Source organism: Buteo buteo, chromosome Z (genome assembly GCF_964188355.1).
Source record: "Buteo buteo chromosome Z, bButBut1.hap1.1, whole genome shotgun sequence".
Lineage (NCBI taxonomy): Eukaryota > Metazoa > Chordata > Aves > Accipitriformes > Accipitridae > Buteo > Buteo buteo.
In genome coordinates, this window is record NC_134204.1 from 17,549,869 (window position 1) to 17,569,156 (window position 19,288).

Sequence of the window (19,288 nt, forward strand, 5' to 3'; positions counted from 1 at the left end):
ATAAAAAAAAACTGAGTGTGGGCAGGGAGAAAGAAGGGTCTCCCTGAGCATGTGCACAACATGCACAGCCTTCTTAGATTAAATGTAGCTCTTCTTATGGAAGAGAGAGAATTTAATAGCTCAATGTTCTTTAAAAGTTAAATACTTCAATTAAGTGTAATCCAAGGCTTCCTGTCACTCACTAGCATGGTTTTCATCCAGATCTTTAACAAGCTGGTAGAAAATGTACCCTTTGTAAACATGAATGGAAGATGTTACAAAGCAAAACCCAGAATGCAGCAGAATGTAAAGACATGCCAGTCAGCATCCTGGTGACCTACTTTTATTGTAGCAATCCCATTTTTCAAGATAGTCACTATTTTTTTAGGAAAGCTGCACAATGAGGTGTCAGCAAACATGTTGCTTATCATTAAAGATGTTGCTTGATGACTGCAAATACTTGTCTGTATGACTGACAATCTTAGTCAACCAGCTCCCACTGTAATGCGCAATATCACATTCCTAAAGGAACAAATACTGTTATGTTTCTACAACAGAAATATGTGGGACTGAGCAAGATGCTCATCTACAGTAAAGGTGCTGTTTTACTGATTCTAAAATTGTAAGTGGCCAATGAGAGAGTTTCTTGGGGTTTTTTGGTATAGGTACATTTCAACAACTTTTTCAGTGTATTTTCTAAGAAAATGTTCTGTCTATTACCTCATTATCTGACTTGATAAAAACTACTTAATTTTTCACAGCCATTGATCTTCAAGGCACATGCTAAGCAAGCAGAATATCATTACCCTTCCTTATAAAGAAGGAACAGCCACTTTCCATCCTTGAACACAAAGACACAAAATTATCATAGAAGTAAATCTATTTCTCTTTTTTTACTTAGAAAAAATCACATTGACTGTCAAGTTGGGAACAACTTGGTAAAGGGATCATGAGATGACCCAGAAGTTATTTACAAAACAAACTGAGGACAACATTAGATGAAACAAACATCTATAATGTATCTTCAGGAGCATACTGAAACTAGAGCCTAAGTTGAAAGCACTGGTAAACTGAATGTTTCCAAATTTCTTTTGGTGGCTTTTTTGAGGGAATGAGCATTAATAAATTAGAATTACCTTAAAACTGAAAGCATTTTCTGGCTCATTTAGTGACAATGAATCAATATCACTTTATTGGTGATGAGGGCTACAAAACAAACTTTAGTTCATTAACAAGTCAGCCAACAAAACCCAAAAGTAACCTTGAGTAAATTGCAGAGCACTGTATTACTAGGTATGTGTTTTTACAACTAAGTCTGAAGCTAACTGTTTAAAAAAATAATGTTTAGAAAGCACAATGAAAAATGAACAATACTTACAACCATACCGTTTAGGGACACCCAGCAATCTGGTGGGAAATCCTGGAGTAATGGTACTAAAAACTGCAGACAACCATCCCAGTGGCACAGCAGCAGCATCATTCCGATTAGATTAAAGATTCTCACCACAGCACTGGCCAGATCGTACGTCATGTGGAAAATCTATGGGCAAAAATTACAGGTGATGTACATGATGCAAATCAGAAATGCAAACCATTTAATTCTCATTGGGCAAGTTAAAGGAAAGGAAGTATCAACCTGAAGTTCTAAAAAAGCTGAGATTTCTCAGCAAGGACCATTAATTTGGGCACATTAATTTGGGCAGAGAGCTGTGCTCACACACCTGACTCTTGGCTGCACACCAGTGTTATATAAGCTGCTGCAAAATGCATATTTTGGATAAGAAGTCACCAACTAAAGTATTTTCTTGAAGCCTACAACTCCTTTCAATTGAAGCAAGCGTCATAAATTAAAAAAGCCTGGTAAAGGTAGTGAGACCACTACATGGCTGTGAACCCAGTGTCTAAATACTCACAAAGTTGTGGGAAATACAAATTCAACGACTTGTTCAGAAAAGATTCACCCTCACATTTCTTACCTTCTTAAAAGAACAAAAATCTGAGGAAACAATATAAGTAATTTTACATATTTTTGGACTTCTATTTCTATACTATTAATCCAATTTGCACATTCCAGTTCACCAAGCAAAATGACAAAAAGGTAGTTCATCGCTCTTAATCATTAGCAGTTTTCCTAAAATCCTCACAATCCAGTGGCTACTACATCTGTAGTAGCTAAGTTTATATCAAACTTATATAACCATTTAGATTTCAATATATTCTTCCATTCTTAGACAAAAAAAGTTTGCATCTGAAAAGTGTCTTACAGCAAATCACACATATCCTCTTAAAAACAACACAGACATTTTCAGGTTTCAGGGCAAATTTGTTGGACAGAATTAGCATGAACAGCAACAGTCAGCTGCCAAATAGTATGGAGAAAATCACTTATTTAGCACTTTTCTGCTATATTGGTTTTAAAGCACTTCCTAACTACAAATACTTATTACACAATTCAGTCAACTCAAGATAAATATGTGACATTTTCATATGCATAATTACCACTATGCAGGAGTTCCATTTAGAAGATGAAAAATGGCCAGCTGGTGTTTCATGGAATTTTAAGTAGAAAATATTATTTAATTTTACAGATAGACATAGAAATCAGAGGCTAGTGCTGAAAACATTAGATTGCCAGAGGTATACAGGCATATTGGCACATGACATTTAGCTTTTTGTAAATAAAGAAATTCACATATGAAAGAAGAGAGAACATTTGTATCCTAACTTTCACATATCTAAACTAAAAGAAGAAATTAAGTACCCACACTGTAAATGACTGCAAGTGCAAATATGGAGAGTGTGTTACAGTGTTTATCAACATCATTTTCTGTTAGTGGGAGTTTGGTTTTGTTTGAAAATGATGGTGTACGTTTTGAGTCCCAAAATGCAAAACCTGCATAGTAGAAACATACCTCAGACATTAACCTTATGTACAAAACATTTTTTCAATCTAGGGCATTTTAAGAGAATATATTCCAAATCCCAGTTTGACACACATTGGAAACAGATGCTTGTAACATTATTCAAAATGTCATGTCTTATCCAAACACGATCTAGCTCCTGTCAAAATTGAGGCGATGGCACTGAAATTTAGGAGATACTGTAAATGCAAATAAACAGAAAAGTGTCACCATTACACATTCGTCTTGTTAAGAAATGTATTTACGTTACAGCAATTTCAATAGCTACAGTTTCAATCACATGATATGAACTGAGTGAAATAATTTTATTTTAAAGAACTGGAAAAAATAGCAGGATTACTACTGCTTTGGAACACTAACACTCATTCAGGTTACACTTTATCCATGTGGTTATTATCCTACAACTGCAAAGTGCAGATGAATCCCTGATCACATGAAAAGTTGCAGAAGTTTTGCCAGAGAAAGCAGGATTTCCCCTAGAATATTTGTCCAAAAAAGTGCAGATTATCAGACAGAAACAATACATATTTTACACAGAGATCACATCTTTCCCTGGAATTTTCTACTGCTCCAGAAAAGAAATTCATCACAAATTTACACTATGGCTGGACAAAAATCAAAGTCCCACCCATGCTGTTTTCATAACTCCGCAAGCTTCCCATTAGGCTTTACTGTAAGAGACTAGATTTTCAGAATAATTCACTGTATTGGATACTGAGTATTTTTTAAAAAATGGGTCACAAATATGACAGTCAGAGCCAAACTGAGCACAAACATCTTCATTTCTGTATTTAGAAAGAGAACTTTTCTGAAAACATGCACCTAGGTGTATGTGATACACAGGGGAAGATGGGGTTCTCCAAAACTCTCCAGAGTCCAAAAACCAGCACTTGCATATACCCAAGGCTGCTGAATCTTTATCCTGCCTCTGCAACTATGGGCTCAGGCACCGTGACAGATTGTGCATGTATCCTGTGATCATAGCTGCATAAAAATTATACAGCTCTTTCACTAGGATGGAGCCCATTTTGGGGCATCAATTCACATTACAGACATGGTCTGCAACCCTCCTACTTTGACACAGAATTTCCAAGATTTTAGAGCATTTTGTGATGGTACATTCTCATTTCAAATTTTAAAATTATATAATTGGGCAATGGGCACTGACAAAAAAGAATTAAAAAAAAAGGCAGTGGATAGATTTGCCAAGGTATTTATTTCAGCATTTCTGAGATCTTGCCTAGCTTTTACGTGTGTATTGCTCCCTGCCTACCCCATGAGACTGCGTGATGGCTCAGTAAGGCATCCCAAATGAGCCAGTAGAACCAAGACACAGAAAGAGATATTACAAAGGGAGACTAAAATTCAAGCCAAACAGCTGGAGCAGTGAGCTGGAACTAAAGGGCCTCGCTGAACCAAAGAGGTCTGCTGTTGGGTTTGTGCTCTGCAAGGACTATTCTGTCTTGTCACAGTGGCATGACTGTGTAACTACTGTTCTTCAAAGCCTCTTCATTAGTAGCCTGCCTTTGCGGAAATGGTCACATACTGCAAGAACAATAACATTGAAAATTATATGTGAAACCAAATCCAGCAAAGGAAATGACTGCAACAGTCTGTATATGACACTGCAACCTTCCATCATTTCTGAAACATTTCACTCCAGAAATAGCCCCTGTGGAGCTTAGCATTCAGGGTCAGTATTATAAAAAATGCACAAACATATTCTGGATATTATCTGGATTGCTTAACATGGTAACATTGTATCAGCATTTCAACCATACCATACTTTTATCGCTCATCTTTTGCTTATATAGTCTAATATTTGTGCAGCCTATTCTAATAACTGTGATAACCCTGTATTAAAGACAATAACTTCATAAGAAAAATCTGAAGCAAATGTTGAAAAAACCTTCTAAACATCTCTGTATAATCTCTGTCCAGAAATAAAAGCTGAGGTTTTTTCTCCTAAAAGGAACGTGTCATGGAAATGTGTGCTTGGTTGGAAAAAAACATTTAAATACCCAAAGCATACATTGTAAGTGAACAACATTTGTTCATTGCACAGATATTGACAAATTTGCATTTGTACAGTTTTGGGGTTTTTTTTAAAACTAATAGCCAAACTACCCTGTGGACACAAGTCATATATTGCATGTTTAATATTTTGTGTTCTTCCATTCAGGAACTGATTGTGATACATTGAAACAAAAGCAGTAAGAGAAGTCATATTTTTATAGCATTGTCTTTTTGCACAAAGTACAGTTTCTGTATTAATGAACTAATCCTTATTAAAACTCCTAGGAGATGTGTGAAATGTAGTTTGTTAAGAGATGAACTAGAGCACAGAAGGCTAATTTCAGCAGATGGTGGCTTGCCCGTTGGCCGGTCCTCTGGTGGGAAAGGAAGAAATATAGGAAGACCACAAATCGATTTACCTTGATTTTGCAGCACAGATGTGTGGTCAAATCTCTCTGTTTGAATGCATGTCTTATCAAGATAATACTCATAACAAAAATAATACAAACACTTGCACGCTTGTACACAGCTAAAGATCAGCTCCTAAACCTGTTACTCAGGTAGTTAAATATAAATCGCTTGTTTATCATTAAACAATTACCATGTGCAAATGTCATGCAAATAAGCAGGAATTGCAGCTGCAAACACATTTGAAAATCTGGCGACTTTATTTAGACTCCTAATTTCATACCTAATTATTCAGCTTAACCAGCAAGAGGTGCAAATTTTGGACAACACATTAAAAAAAAATTACTAGAGTGACATGAGATTACTGCAACTGAGAAAAAATTAAAATTCCTTTGAGAACTAACTCTTTCCACATTTTTATTTCACATAATAGGAAAGATTTAGTAGATATCTCTCCTTTTTACTTACTACTCAGTTTCATTTCAATTTCAATGATACTTCTTACTATTATCATGTTTGGGGGGGGGGGGGGCTACAATACTGTCATTTTTCATAGTTACTATATACTTCCAAATCATATTTAATAATAAATTTAGTTTATGAACTCACTTCTGAGAACTCATAATTTCTTCCCATATTATTTTCATAAACTTTTCTCAATACCCTGGAAACCTTGAATTTTTCCTGAAGAGCTGACAATGCATTTGACAATGGCTGAAATGTAACCACAGATTAACAGTTTCTAATATTTTGGCAAAATATTGATCACAGAGAATAAGAAATTGCCGAAGAAGTCAGAGTTCATGTTTTATCCCAGTTTTTACTCACACTTTAATAATGACTCTTTTTATTCCCATGTGTGAAGCAGGAAGCAAGACTATTCCTTCCTCACATTTATAATGGAGCGTATATTTTAAATTGGTCCTGCTGATTTCTAAGCCTGAGACAGAAAAACTGTTGCAGTGTTGCCAACCCACTTGCTTAATAGTATTTGAGGGCTGTCATAGTAAGTTAATAGTGCCCATACAGTTTAACTAAACGAACACAAAATCTGCTAACTGTTGTCGTGGAATGCATACGTTACCTATTCTGCCTTCTGATAATGGTCATGTAATATCTGTTCAGTTGTGATTTGTATTTCAGTTTGAGGTTCAGTTTATATAAAAATTGATTTATATAAATTATCAGAATTTAATTCTGAATTAAAAATAAAATAAAAAAGTCTTAGGACTTCCTAGAAAATTTATTCAAATCTCACATCACTGAGTTCATCCAGACACCTCTTCTCTTCCACCCCTCAGAAGTATTAAAGGTGCTCAGTATCACAAAACTAGCTTGGGTTTAATCTTCGTATGAGGATTTGCATCACGCCTTGGGCAATATGAAATGACACTCATACTAAGTGAGCTGTGTGGAGTCTGGAATATTAAATAGCCACAAGTGGGGAGACAGAAAGAGCTGCACACTTGCATGGAGGTTCTGGAAAGCGTGTTTAAAGCTGTACCAAGGGCAATACTGAAACTTCAGGTAGACTGCAGGGCAAAATAACAGTTATAAAAATGACAAGGCGGGTTTGGTTCAATCTCTGGGTCAGTCCAGAATTATTATGTTTATCCCTCAGAGCACCAACTAGACAGAGATCATAAACCACAGGATCCAAATTTTCCTACTAGAGCTAAATGTTCACTTTTAAGATAGTGGTTGTAACAAAGCTCCCCAGGAAATAAACATAAAAAGGGCATGAGAGCACAATGCTTCTTTTTGAGCATCCATCTCTCAATCTACTTTAAACAATGAAATGTAATCATGGTTTTTTGTTTAGCCATTTCATATTCTACAAATTGATTTCAGAAAACATTCTTTGTAAATATCACTTGGGATACTATGGGTCTGATCCAACTCCTACCAAAGCCAACTGCAAGTTACTACTGTCTACACTGAAAATATATCTGCACAAGTAGGTGTAAACACACGTTGACTGAAATGCCTGGTTATGCCCTCAGGTTAACATTTTGCACTCAACTGACTGTTGATGTGTGTGCTTAGTTTTATGATAAATAATTCGTCATTGATAATTCAGTAGCGGGGAAAGGTATATAGCACTATTTAATCTAGTTGTATTTGTGACCTTAAGCTGATGAGAAATGCAAAGATCTGCTTCTTCTTTAGTTGGCCCTGAAGGGAAAACATCAGTGATTTAATAAACAGAACAAACTATTTTTAATCAAACATATCCAGAAAAAAGAGTTGAGAATGGCTTATTTTATGTGACCTTTAAAAATTGTTATTTTCTAGATGGAGTCAACCTGACATTAGGTTTTACAATAGAAGTCCCATTTATTCCAATTCAAGGCATGTACAAATGGAAACCAGCTTCTGTGGAGCAAAAAGAACAGCACAACACCATATAAATGTGACAGCGCACTATGTCCAGGTTAAATCTGAAAGCTTTAATAAAACTACTTTGCCAAAGGAAGATTGAAGTAAGCCTTGGAAAGGTCACATATAAGCAGGAAGCAAAATTTTTTTACTATATATAAATTCCACAATATATATTTTCTACTGTAAATTGGCCAATGCCATATTACCTCTCACACAGAGGGCATGACTTCACTGCCAAAATGTGGTTTTTTGTTATCCTGTTGTGATTAATGTGTGTGATGTGTATGGACATCTAAATAGAGAGTCACTTTAGTTCTACAGTGAAAAAAACAAGCCAAGAATGACAAAACTCAGGATCCTGAAGTAAAAAATACAGTGCTAATGTTCACTGTTACACAGGTCAAGGTCTCATTCATCACTTACATAGATGACAGAAAGTACCTTATTAGACTAAGCTTTTATCTTCATTAACTGAAGCAAAGTAAAAACAAACAAACAAAAAACAGTTCACAGCTGTCAGAAAGACACAAACATGCAATGCTAACAGCCTGCCTCTGAGACAAAATTTATTTGAAGCTCTTCTCCTTAAGTCATAGTACCAAACTGAGAGTGACCATATGGCAAAAAATACTTGAACTGTATGCACATGAGCACAGAGATTGAGGGTTTGTCAGCTTGAAGTATAACTCTGTTCCCATTTCAGCATTACTTCAAGCATCAGCATTGCCTGACCTTCAGCTCAAGCTTCTTGATGGGCCAAGTATCTCAAGTGACAGCATCACTGAAATCAAGCTGGAGACCTTTGTGAGTGGGCCTGAGCTAGAAGGAACATTTCATTTATTATCTTTTACAATTATTTATATCTTACAAAGAAGGCAGCTTGAAGATACAGCCAGTCTCTAAACAGCCTGAAATATTATTTATGATTTTTCTTACTAGCTGAGTGAGACAAACTGTTTCTCATATTAATGTGCAGATGTACTCTGATGGCAACAAGAGAAAAGAAATAAGTTATTCACCATCACTCATCTGCCCACAGAAAGGCCAAGGCAGGGACTCCCACAGCGCTGAAAAGGGCAGCAGAGCAACCAACATGAATCCTAAAAAGTATCACTGCCTACAACATTTCAAACATAAAGGCATAAAGTCAGATACCTGCCTGCATTTTTAGCAATTAATATCAGCTTTTGAAGCCTATGTTCCCCAGTTTTCATATACATACACAAGCAGTTTTCATCCGTAATGAATGTGAACCAAAACAATAAGTACCAGACATATATTTGTAAAGAAATCTACCATAAAATATGTCAAAAATGCTGAGACAATTTAGGGAGAACCTTAAGAAGTACCAAAGTCCTCACAGAAAGTGCCATGCCTGATAAAATTATTTTACAACTTTATTGATCACTCAAGTCTCACAAACCCTGAACCTTTTTGATTTCCATTTTTAAAGCATAAGTTTGGAGATAATCACACTCTACCCCCGGCATGCTTGGTCTTTTTCTCTGAGCCATGTATTTAAAAGAGAGGAACAGGCCAATGGCTTCACTTGCCATTGAAAACAGCAGGACACGACAGACTCCCAGACCCAACAGTGAAATTCAATAAAAATGAATAAACACAAAGTGGATACACTGCAGGAAGTATTTATAAATACATAGAAAGTAATGGCATATCCCAGAACAATATATCTTTACAATCAACATTTTAGAAACAGGACACATGTAACCAATCTTTCAACCTCAGCATTTTCCTAAACTTCATCCTTTTTTTTTTTTTTAAGGTAGTCATGCTTCAACTTCCAAAATCTGTGAGTAAGAAATGAAATCAGATCAGGAGAAGCACTACAAAATTGCATGTACACAGAAACTTGAAAGTTTGCATGTTTAAAAAATTGTATCTGAAACTATTGTTTCTGTAAAAAAATTATCTTGGTGGTTTTTTTCTTTTCACTAGATTATTATGTCATGACAGGCTGAAAATACTTCAAGGAGCTTCTCTTGTCTCAGCCAGAACAAGGCTTGGGAAGCAAATGAAAGTGTGTGAGTAAGGAAAAGTTTTCTCTTTCATCATCCTACACCCCCAAAAGAAACAGTTTGAGATTTAAGGGGATGGTTCATTAATGTTATTAAATCACCAGTTCTTTTTACACGAAGCCTACCCCTACTACCACACTGCTGCATATCTGAGGTTCAAACTAATTGTCCTAAGTATAATACAACAACACAATGTTCTAACAGCAAACAACTGAAATAATGAGGAATATTTCTCCTGGGGAATTTAAGTTGGTGTCTTACCAAAGCTGTTGAGGTTAAACTTCCAAACATGGAAATAATGGGCAAGAAATTGACAATGAAAGTCATTATGTTAAATTTCCTGTGGAATAAAAGTTCTGAGACCAAACTGATTCACAATGCTTTCTTTTAATAGCATGTGATACCTTCATTTCAAAAAGCCACCAAAAGTTGTTTTATGGGGCACAATTGTTACATTTTAATGTTTATGTATTTGGGTTGTTAAGATGAAATATAAGCTGTGAATAAAATATGTAAAATTCCATACTGTATTAGAATGTAAATTTTGCTTTTTATAGTAATCTAAAAGAAGAGTTCGTAGGCCAATCCTTATAAAAAAAACAAGACCATCAGTAGAAGTCAAGGCAGATGATTAGTGCACAACACTGTGTGAAAGCCAGAACTCATCATCAGGTGGATGCTTAAAGCCCAAAACACAGAAAATCCATTTCTTCCTTTGAAAATCTTGGTAATAGCAAATATGATAAAGTCACTCATATTTCAGAATCACACATGCACATAAAAATCAAAGAAATAGCATCTAAAAGTATAGATGTGAATAAATTATTGTCCTAATTTACATACATATATATATTAAAATGATTTGAGGTCTAAGTCAATGTTTCACAATATTGACAAATGATTTTTAAAATTATATGGCTAATTGAATTGCATTATAGAAGACTTTTTTCTGGAAAGTGCAAGTGAAGTCTACAGTTAAAATTTTACTGTCATTCAAAATCATATAAACCCTTTTGGGGTTTTAAAAGTTAAATACCAAAAAAGAACTGATGCCTGGGCAGGTAGGAAGAACACGCCAGAATTGTAGTCTTAATAATTTGCCTCAAAAATTGCCAGCAGAAATTAAGAATTCAGTTGCTTGATAAAAACTTAATGCAGTCATAAAAATATTACGAGTTTAAAGAAATTACTCTGGAGATTTAAATACAATACCCTCTCTTGTAAAATATTATGTTTACTTGGTTTATTACATAAAACTACCTTGAGCAGAAATTTCAGACAGTAAATTATTTTATTTTAGTAACTGTGTTCAACATTTGGTAAATACATGACTATCATTATTATAAAAGGTGAGTGTATGCTTGCATACCCACAAACACAATTTGCATACGGTTCTGGATACTCAAAAATCTCTACAGATCTCTAAGGATAGTCTATGAAAAAGTGAGATATTGAAAAAAAAGATTAAAAAAGGCATACAAGTAATATCAGAAAAAAGGAACTACAGTAAGAAGAAAGAAGTGTTCTTTTATGGTCCTATTTGGATTCTTTGGTTTTTGCTTACTTCCAAAATGTTATTTAAATAACTCTTGCTTCTGATGGGTAAAATTTTTCAGGATTCAATACATGATCTATTTAGACTTTGTGCTTTAATGCTATCAGTTATAATGATGAAGAGCTGATAAGGAGACATTGTGCCTGGACTGTTCCCCCTCCCCCCTTTTTTAGCAAATAAATTAATATTAACTAATTAATTAATTAATTATATTTTAACATGGTTATTTTACTACGCTAAGGTATTTTGAAAAAGAAAACTGTCAGTGCACAGCAAGCCTAATGTGTAAAATCATGGTACCACTCACAGTACTTACTATCGTATGGTCTCTCCAAGAAGAGTTTACATTTAGTAATTGGGTTTTTTTAACTAGTACCTCGTTAAACACAATGCTTAGCTGTAGTTCACCATCTGAACACATAAAGCTCCACTGAAAAATAACAATACCATGTAATTACTTTTTACTCTAAATTAAACATTCCTACTTTCCCACCCCCATGTTTTTTGGCTTTCTTTTGTATCATTCTTGCACTTTTTCTAGCACACTGGTAAGAGAAGTGCAGGATGTGCTCCAAGCCCCTGGCCACCCCAGCGTGACACCCCTCCTCTCGCCTCACACTCTCCCACACGTTAATTTGGTCAATGTGTTCCACGCCGCTTGACCGCTGCGCACAGAGGAGCTCCTGCGCGCTCCTCGTCCCGGCCCATTTGCACAGCGAGCTGCTCACCGAACCAGCCTTGCCCAGTGTCTCGCTGGGCCGCGGCACACCGTCTCTCCTGGGGAGGTTGCCCGCATCTTAGCAATCATCGCGTTAGGTTTATTCCTGCTGAGGGGTGATGGCCCAGTCTTTACTTTCTCTGCCTTTACTTTCCTGGATGTCTTAGCAGTGGCTTTCTACTGTTTCCTAGCTGATCTGATGAAGATGTCTTGTTTTCAAATAGCCCTTCAGCTGTAAATCACTTAAACTTTGCTGCATAATATTTTGCCCCATTTTCTAAGTACTGAATATCCACCAGGTTGCACTTTGCAAAGGCTAGCTCTGGTTCCCTACTGCAGCTCTTGCTCACATTGGAGTCACTCCAGGTGATCATCTGTGGTCTACCTTCAGAGGTTTGAGCTTGATATTTTATGATTGCATTCAGATTTTATGAGACTACTGATTCTTGAGTGATCTGTTGTTGAACACTATACAAGTAAACACCTTTTGCACAATTACTTCTATTTCTGTGTGTGCTCTCAATTGGCCATTCATATTGTGGTAGACAATATATCTCCTTATTTGTCCCAGGAAAGCCTCTTTCCTCATGTATTTTAGTTTAGTGCATCAATATTTCTGCTAGTTAGATGCTATTGCCAGATCTCCTTCAGAGCAGTATCTCAGTCCATCCTGTACCTGGTAACAGGAACAATCTTCTGTGCGTTAATTCCTTGCAGTCTTGCGCTGATTTACTGGCAGCGTTTTGCCTGTGGGATTGTCTGCAGCCTTTTCCTATGGATGCAAATGTATGTAAAAAAAATCAACTGCATGTTGCTCCACAAAGCTAATCCATCCTGTGTTCTGCAAAGGGCCTTAATTACACGTTTAGCAACCAGCAGTGAGCTTTTCTAGGCAATATCCTACTCTCAGACCACATTGCTAAAGGCTCAGTAATTTAGGTTGTTTCCTTACAGCTTATTATCTAAAAAAGCAGAAGTGACAGAATTTTGTCTGTTCTCAAGAGCACTTCATGCAGCCTTTTACTGCCTGACTCCCATCTCTAGACCCTACGTGTTAACAAGCACACCAGCAATTAAAGCACTCTTACAGTACAGTAGTCAGTGCAGGTGGGTGCTAGCATTACCTCTTTGACATCACAGACTATGGTTCAATGCTGTGTTGCAATAATGCATAACACAGCAATACTCACGTTTGTCAACAGTGCAAGCAAAAACATCTATCGTTTCACATTTTATTATGAACAGACCACATTCACTTGTTGGCTTCTGAGTGGGCTTACTATACACTAGCCCCCACACAGTCTTTTTCCAGTCTCCTGTTTCTCCTTTCTCTGTGTGCTGACACTGAAGCTGACACCACTGTCCAGCTGGAATCAAACTGGCTATTGAGCAACAACATAACTCATATATGACAGCCAATGAAGAGGACACATAGTGAAGTAAAACTTGAGGCTACAAACTTGAAGCAAACATGCTCTTCTTTGAATTAACCCATGTACATCTGCTTTTTTTAATTCTTCTTTGAACAGAAGGAAAACTTTGGGACATTTCCTTTGGGATATTTAATAGTTTTATCTTCCATTGCCTTTACATCGCTGTTAAAAGATGGAGATTTTTCTTGTTGCTGTTTGAGTGCATTCCTCTACAATACAGGCTGCATCCTACTGCTTTCCTTCTCCATCAGTCTGTTCCTGTCCAGCCCTTATTTTGTACAGCTCTAACCTCCTGACGTTTTCCTTTTCTGCTTTCTATATGTAGTTCACATTTAAAGCAAAAGATTGCTATAGTATCATGTACATTTTTTTAAAGAAAAGAGCATCCTTACTTTCTCTTTGTGGATTATAAGCAATTCCAAACTGGTGTTGAGATTTTGACTCACTCCTATTTTTAAAGGTAGGCTCTTCTATTACTAAGCATCTGGAAGAAAAGTATTTACTTTCAGTAAGCAGACCAGAATTTCTCTCCAGTTTCTGTGCTTTCTCTTACTCTTGTGCCCCAGAGCATCCCTGCAGCAGATTTTCAGTCCATCCATTCCCAATGTTCTAATTTTTCTATATCCTGTCCCTGTGCCATAGCCTCTTTAGTTTTTCATTTTTTTCATACACTCCCACAGAGAACATGAACATAGCATCCAAAAAGCATCCAGAAAAGGTTCTCTGATTTAGAACAAATAACTCTGTCCATCCTTTTTCAGAGTGATTTTATCCAACGGCTGCCATTAAAAGGTTAGTATTTCAACTACCACATTGTGGCAATATTGCCAACTCCAAGCCAATACAATGGTGGTTTAGGTGACCCCATAAAACTTGAAATTAATTTAAAAAATATGCTTTGGGCTGTTCCTATTTGTGTGCCTATCAAGGCCTATCTGCCTTTCCCTCAGAAATTGGTGGGAGGCTAAAAATATCTATAAAAAAAGAAAACAGTAATAAATCTGAGACATTTACAAAATCACACAACTCCAGGAACTGGGACATAGAGAGAAAAGCAATACTCTAAGGCCTACGATAAAACTGGAAAGAGTTTGCAAGCTTGCAATGATATTTCAATCATCCTACTGTTACTAACTTAGGCCTAAATTACAGAAATCCTTTGTCTCCAGAAGGCTAAATCCTGGAAATGTTTATCCTGTGTGCTCTCAGTGCTGCCGTTTGCATCTCTGGGACAGTGGTGTGACGGAAACTGAATAGCAAGAACAGTATTTACGCAATTGCAGAGCGATGGTGAAATGGACAGTTATTTTTATCATTGAGTTTGGCAGCACCAGCTAAGCACTAGGTGCTTCGAGTGTTTCAAAAGGCCTAGTTTGCACATGGTAGACCTAATAGCCCAGGAAGAGAACAATAAAAAACACAGAGGTGGTGAGAGGGAGGAGGGTAACTGTAACCAGTACGTGCAAAAAACAACTCGGCATGCATGGAAATGGGGTCAGTAAGATTGCACGCTGTTCAGGTAGTGCCATCAGAAGCACTGAGTGACAGCCTCTCACACACGGTCAACAAGGACGGAAAAACCAGCAGCGCTGAAGCGCAGCCCCGAGCAACAAAGGTGGTGAGTGCTGGGAGGAGCACCGGCCTGCAGCCGTTGGGGATGCAGGCTGCCCCTTCCCCATTCACTGCTTCGGACAACATCTAATATGGTAATAATGCCAGGACATTCAGGTTTCGTCATTTTTTTCCAGTTGCTGAGGTTTGCCCACGTGCCACGATCGGGCACGCGAGCTGAGCGCTTTACAGAGAGAGTCAGGGTGTCCTGAAGCACTTGTGTGGGGATGGTGGCAGACCCTCTTAATTATCAGCCCCTCTTATTTCTAATGAGGCGGTGAAAATAAAATAAGAGGAGCTCCCAAGCAACCCATCCCACCAGCCAGATACTGTTTTATCTCTGAATACTTTTCCAGCTGCACAACCGTTGTGTGCCTGTGGGGAGTGCATGCGTGTGGCATCACTCGAGGAAGGGAAAAGGGCAGGAGAGAAGGAAGGAGAAGCTGTTGTTTTACAGAGCTGTGAAAACTATTTGCCTACCCTGTCCTTGCCCTGCAGAGACAGGCTATAAGCAATGAAAACAGGCTTCAGGGAGTTTTCTGAAAGACTGCTGAATGTGGAGTAGCACTTACTCAATTCTCTACCAGGCAGTATTCCCTGAAGTACAATTCTGAAATTACTCTGGACAATTCATCACCTGCCCAAATGACCCTGTCACTTGGCTAGTCCATCTGCCTGGAACTTCCTCTAATATTCCCAGCCCCAGAAGCAACAATAAACAACTGCCATTTTTTATAAATCAACCTGCCAAATACAATTTTTTCTTCCCTGTCTGATGGCCAGAACAAGTAATAGTAATTCCTGGGTCACCCACATGTTTTCTAGACAATAAAATGTCATAATTTTCACTGTTAAATAGAAGAAGGAAAAAAAAAAAACAACCCACAATCACAATCATTCTGGGAAATCCTTTATAGTTTGACCTGCTACCATCTGACTTTTATTTCTGGAATAAAAATACTGAAAATAAATAAAGAGGTTGTCTTACTTTTTTAACACACCTCAGGGTCAATATTCAGACTGTGCTCCGCACAAGACCTCCATTTACTCTGCTCACTTGCACATCTTCACAATACTAACTGCAGAATGGCTTATTGTTCAGAAGCAGGAGACACGGATACCACAGCTCGTCCCTGGCTCCCTACCACCCATCTGGACGAAGACCGGCTGCACAGCAGACAGATGAGCCCTCTGGGGATGCTACACCCTTTCTTGTGCACCCAGCACAAAAAGTTCATCTATTTCCCACATATAACTTCCCACATACAATGCTCATCCCCTTTACTCCCCTGAGATTATGGAGTGAGAGCACTCAGTGTATTTCCATGAGCAGAAACATTGATAAATATTATTTATATTTTAAAAAGCTTAAATAATTAATTACACTCTTTTTTTTTTCATGAAGCAAGGAGTTCATTGCATCATGGCAACAACAAAGGGAATGTTAGCTCTGAAATTCAAAACAAAACAACTAACACAGTACATCATTATTTTCAAAAGATGGAAAAGGTTTTATAATCACAGACTAAGTCCTTTTCAAATCAGTCTGGTTTCTCCAACATCTTCCTTTCAAACTTTTTTGTTTTCCTTTCAATTGATTTGTCTTCCCTTTGCACTTCAGTGATTATTGATTCTTCCCTTCTGAAGGAGCACAATTATAAAACAATTATCTGCTCTCTCAGTATTTCTCTGTCAGCTACAAGCAGAATGTTATTCTGTTAGTGTACTGTTAGATCTTTTCTATTCATTCAAGTACAACTGTTATAATGGGAAAACAGTGTACAATTTGTTTTCTGATGCTGGATATAATGTACTAACATATATGTGATATCAACTGTATATGTGTCTCTATATATATGCATGCATAAATATACACAGATGACACATGACAGTGATATATGCAGAAGCAACACTGGGCTTTTGATAAATGCCTGAATCCTTAAGTAATCAAAACCCCATATTCTACCTTAGCCACATTCTCCTCAACAGTGTTTCACTACCAAATGCATTGTTTCTGTGCGTAAATGCAGCACCAACAGATGCCATGCTCAACTCACAATTCTTTTCCACCTGCCCCATTTCTTCTTCACTTTCAAAAAGCTCTTTACTTAAGAATGTACAGAGCTCCTTCGGAGGATATATATACCTTCAGGTATCCTATGGAAAATCCTTTTCTCCCGGAAGTCAGTAGGAGTTTGGAATTGCCTTCAGTGGATCCAGCATTTCACTGAATTTTCCCTGTCCTCTTGTGGCTGAATTAAATTAAACGGCAGTTAGTATGTCCCAACCATAAAAGGAGAAAGTATTTGGGAGGCATGAATCCAGCAGCCAAGGGGGAGAGACAACTGTGTGGTAAAGATAGCAGAAACATAAGAGGTATGGTTCATATGGATTTTAGTTCGTTTCAAGTATTATTCCCTGTTTTATCACATTGCACATTTTATTTTTATGCCTGAAATAGCAAAAGTCTCCATTAACATTTCCTCATATATCCTCTACATCAAAATAAATATAAGTTCAAGTTTTGTTTGTGTCTCTGTACTCCTGGCACTGAGAACATGCACGTGTCTTTATCAACAAACAGTAACATTTTACCAGTCTGTATTACATGTTCTTGCATTTATCTGTAGCAGTAAAATTTGCCATGATGGTGAACATGCTCTTTTCTGAAAAGCAAGCTAGAGACAAATTACTAGATTTTGCATCTTTTGCAGTTTACATAGGATTCACATGGAGACTGAATCTTACCTAACCAACTGAAGACTACTGTCTTATGGGTATTTACCACTCCTGTATCTTCACCTGATGACCTAAGAGAAAATAGACTGATACTGTTTTATACATGCTGTGGACTTAAACACTATTTAGGAGGAAACTGAAAGAAAAGGGACATCACTGTCTGTTAAATTTGTGTACAGAAATATAAACTACAGCCCAAATCATGAAACACTGAAAACCAGCATGGAGAACATGCACAACCCTACAAAGTTTCCTTGCTATTCCTATTATTATTATTGCTCATTTTACACCAGCTTTAAAAAATGTAAAAAACCTGCCCTGCTAAGTGACTTGCAACATCACCTAGACCTGGCTAATTAATGATTCAGAAAAAACGCCATGCAGCTTAATGCATAAAATGAATACCCAGGATGTCTGAACATTTTGTTCTTCTCCAACACATAGCCTATTTCATTTTAATCCACTAGGCTGCTGGATGCTTTTTTTTATTTTTTTCTCCAATCACTTCAGCTTTCAGACTTATTTTTTCCATTACTGCATTTGGTGTGACAAAGGTCCCACGTACACCATTTTGAAACACTGCATTAGTTGTAAAAGTGCCTTGTGACTAATATTAACCATTTCAGGACACAGTTAAAGGTTTTCTGTGTTTTTCAGCTTTGGTTACTTCAGTTCTTCTACACTAGATGTCACAGAAAAGATTGTCCCCAAGACAACAGGACTGAAGCCACCTCCCCCAGTGCTACTTCAGCAATGGTCCAGGTGTCACCACTACTAATGACTGCTAAGAAATGCTATCACAGAGACTCCTCTTTGGTATCACTAGCAGCTCAGGCTGTCATGCTTTACCTTTTGAGGCTTATTAATATAGTTGATATTTGTGATCACACTGAAAAGTCTACGTGTAAATATATACAGACCTATACCTGTATATATCATTTACCAGTTAGAGCACAGTGATAATGGTGATTCACATGGAGGACACTTCTCAATAAAAAGCCAAGAGAAAGAACCAGAGAAGACTTCTCTCATCTGTTTCTCCTCTTGTACCACACACGCAGACCAACCCTAAGCCTCCTGTCTTTCTCACTGAATGAGCCAGCTGGGCACCCTCAATGGAAAAATCCTCCAGTGTTGCCAGAGAAGGAAACCGGCATGATGGAAACTGCCCTCTGGAAGAGTCTCTCTGTTCCACTGAATTTAAAAGACACCTGGGAAGACTCCATTCTAATCTTAGCACCTAAATAGCCTTACAGAGGTTTTTCTAGGTTATTTTACTGCAGTAGTTGGGCTTATTGCTCTCTGCTCTCCAAAGGCCAGCAAGATCTTTGCTCCCTGGAGTAAGAAACTTGGAAGATGGCTAGATCAACCTGCAAGGGCATTTCTTCCTGGTTGTGGGGGATGAAGAGGGTAGGAAATAACAGATATAGCTCCTGTGCTCCCTTGACAGACTCTTCTGACACCTAGACTCTATGCAACAAGGATGTGAG

The 19,288-nt window shown here is 37.4% G+C and overlaps 1 protein-coding gene across 1 annotated transcript in view; it reads right to left on the bottom strand.

Annotated features, from left to right (window-relative positions):
* Positions 1-19,288, bottom strand: part of HCN1 (hyperpolarization activated cyclic nucleotide gated potassium channel 1) — a 204,064-nt gene that overhangs the window by 96,521 nt on the left and 88,255 nt on the right. Inside the window, exon 3 of the mRNA XM_075019379.1 lies at positions 1,358-1,519. Coding sequence (XP_074875480.1) covers positions 1,358-1,519 — 162 coding nt within the window. The remainder of the gene's footprint in view (positions 1-1,357; positions 1,520-19,288) is intronic.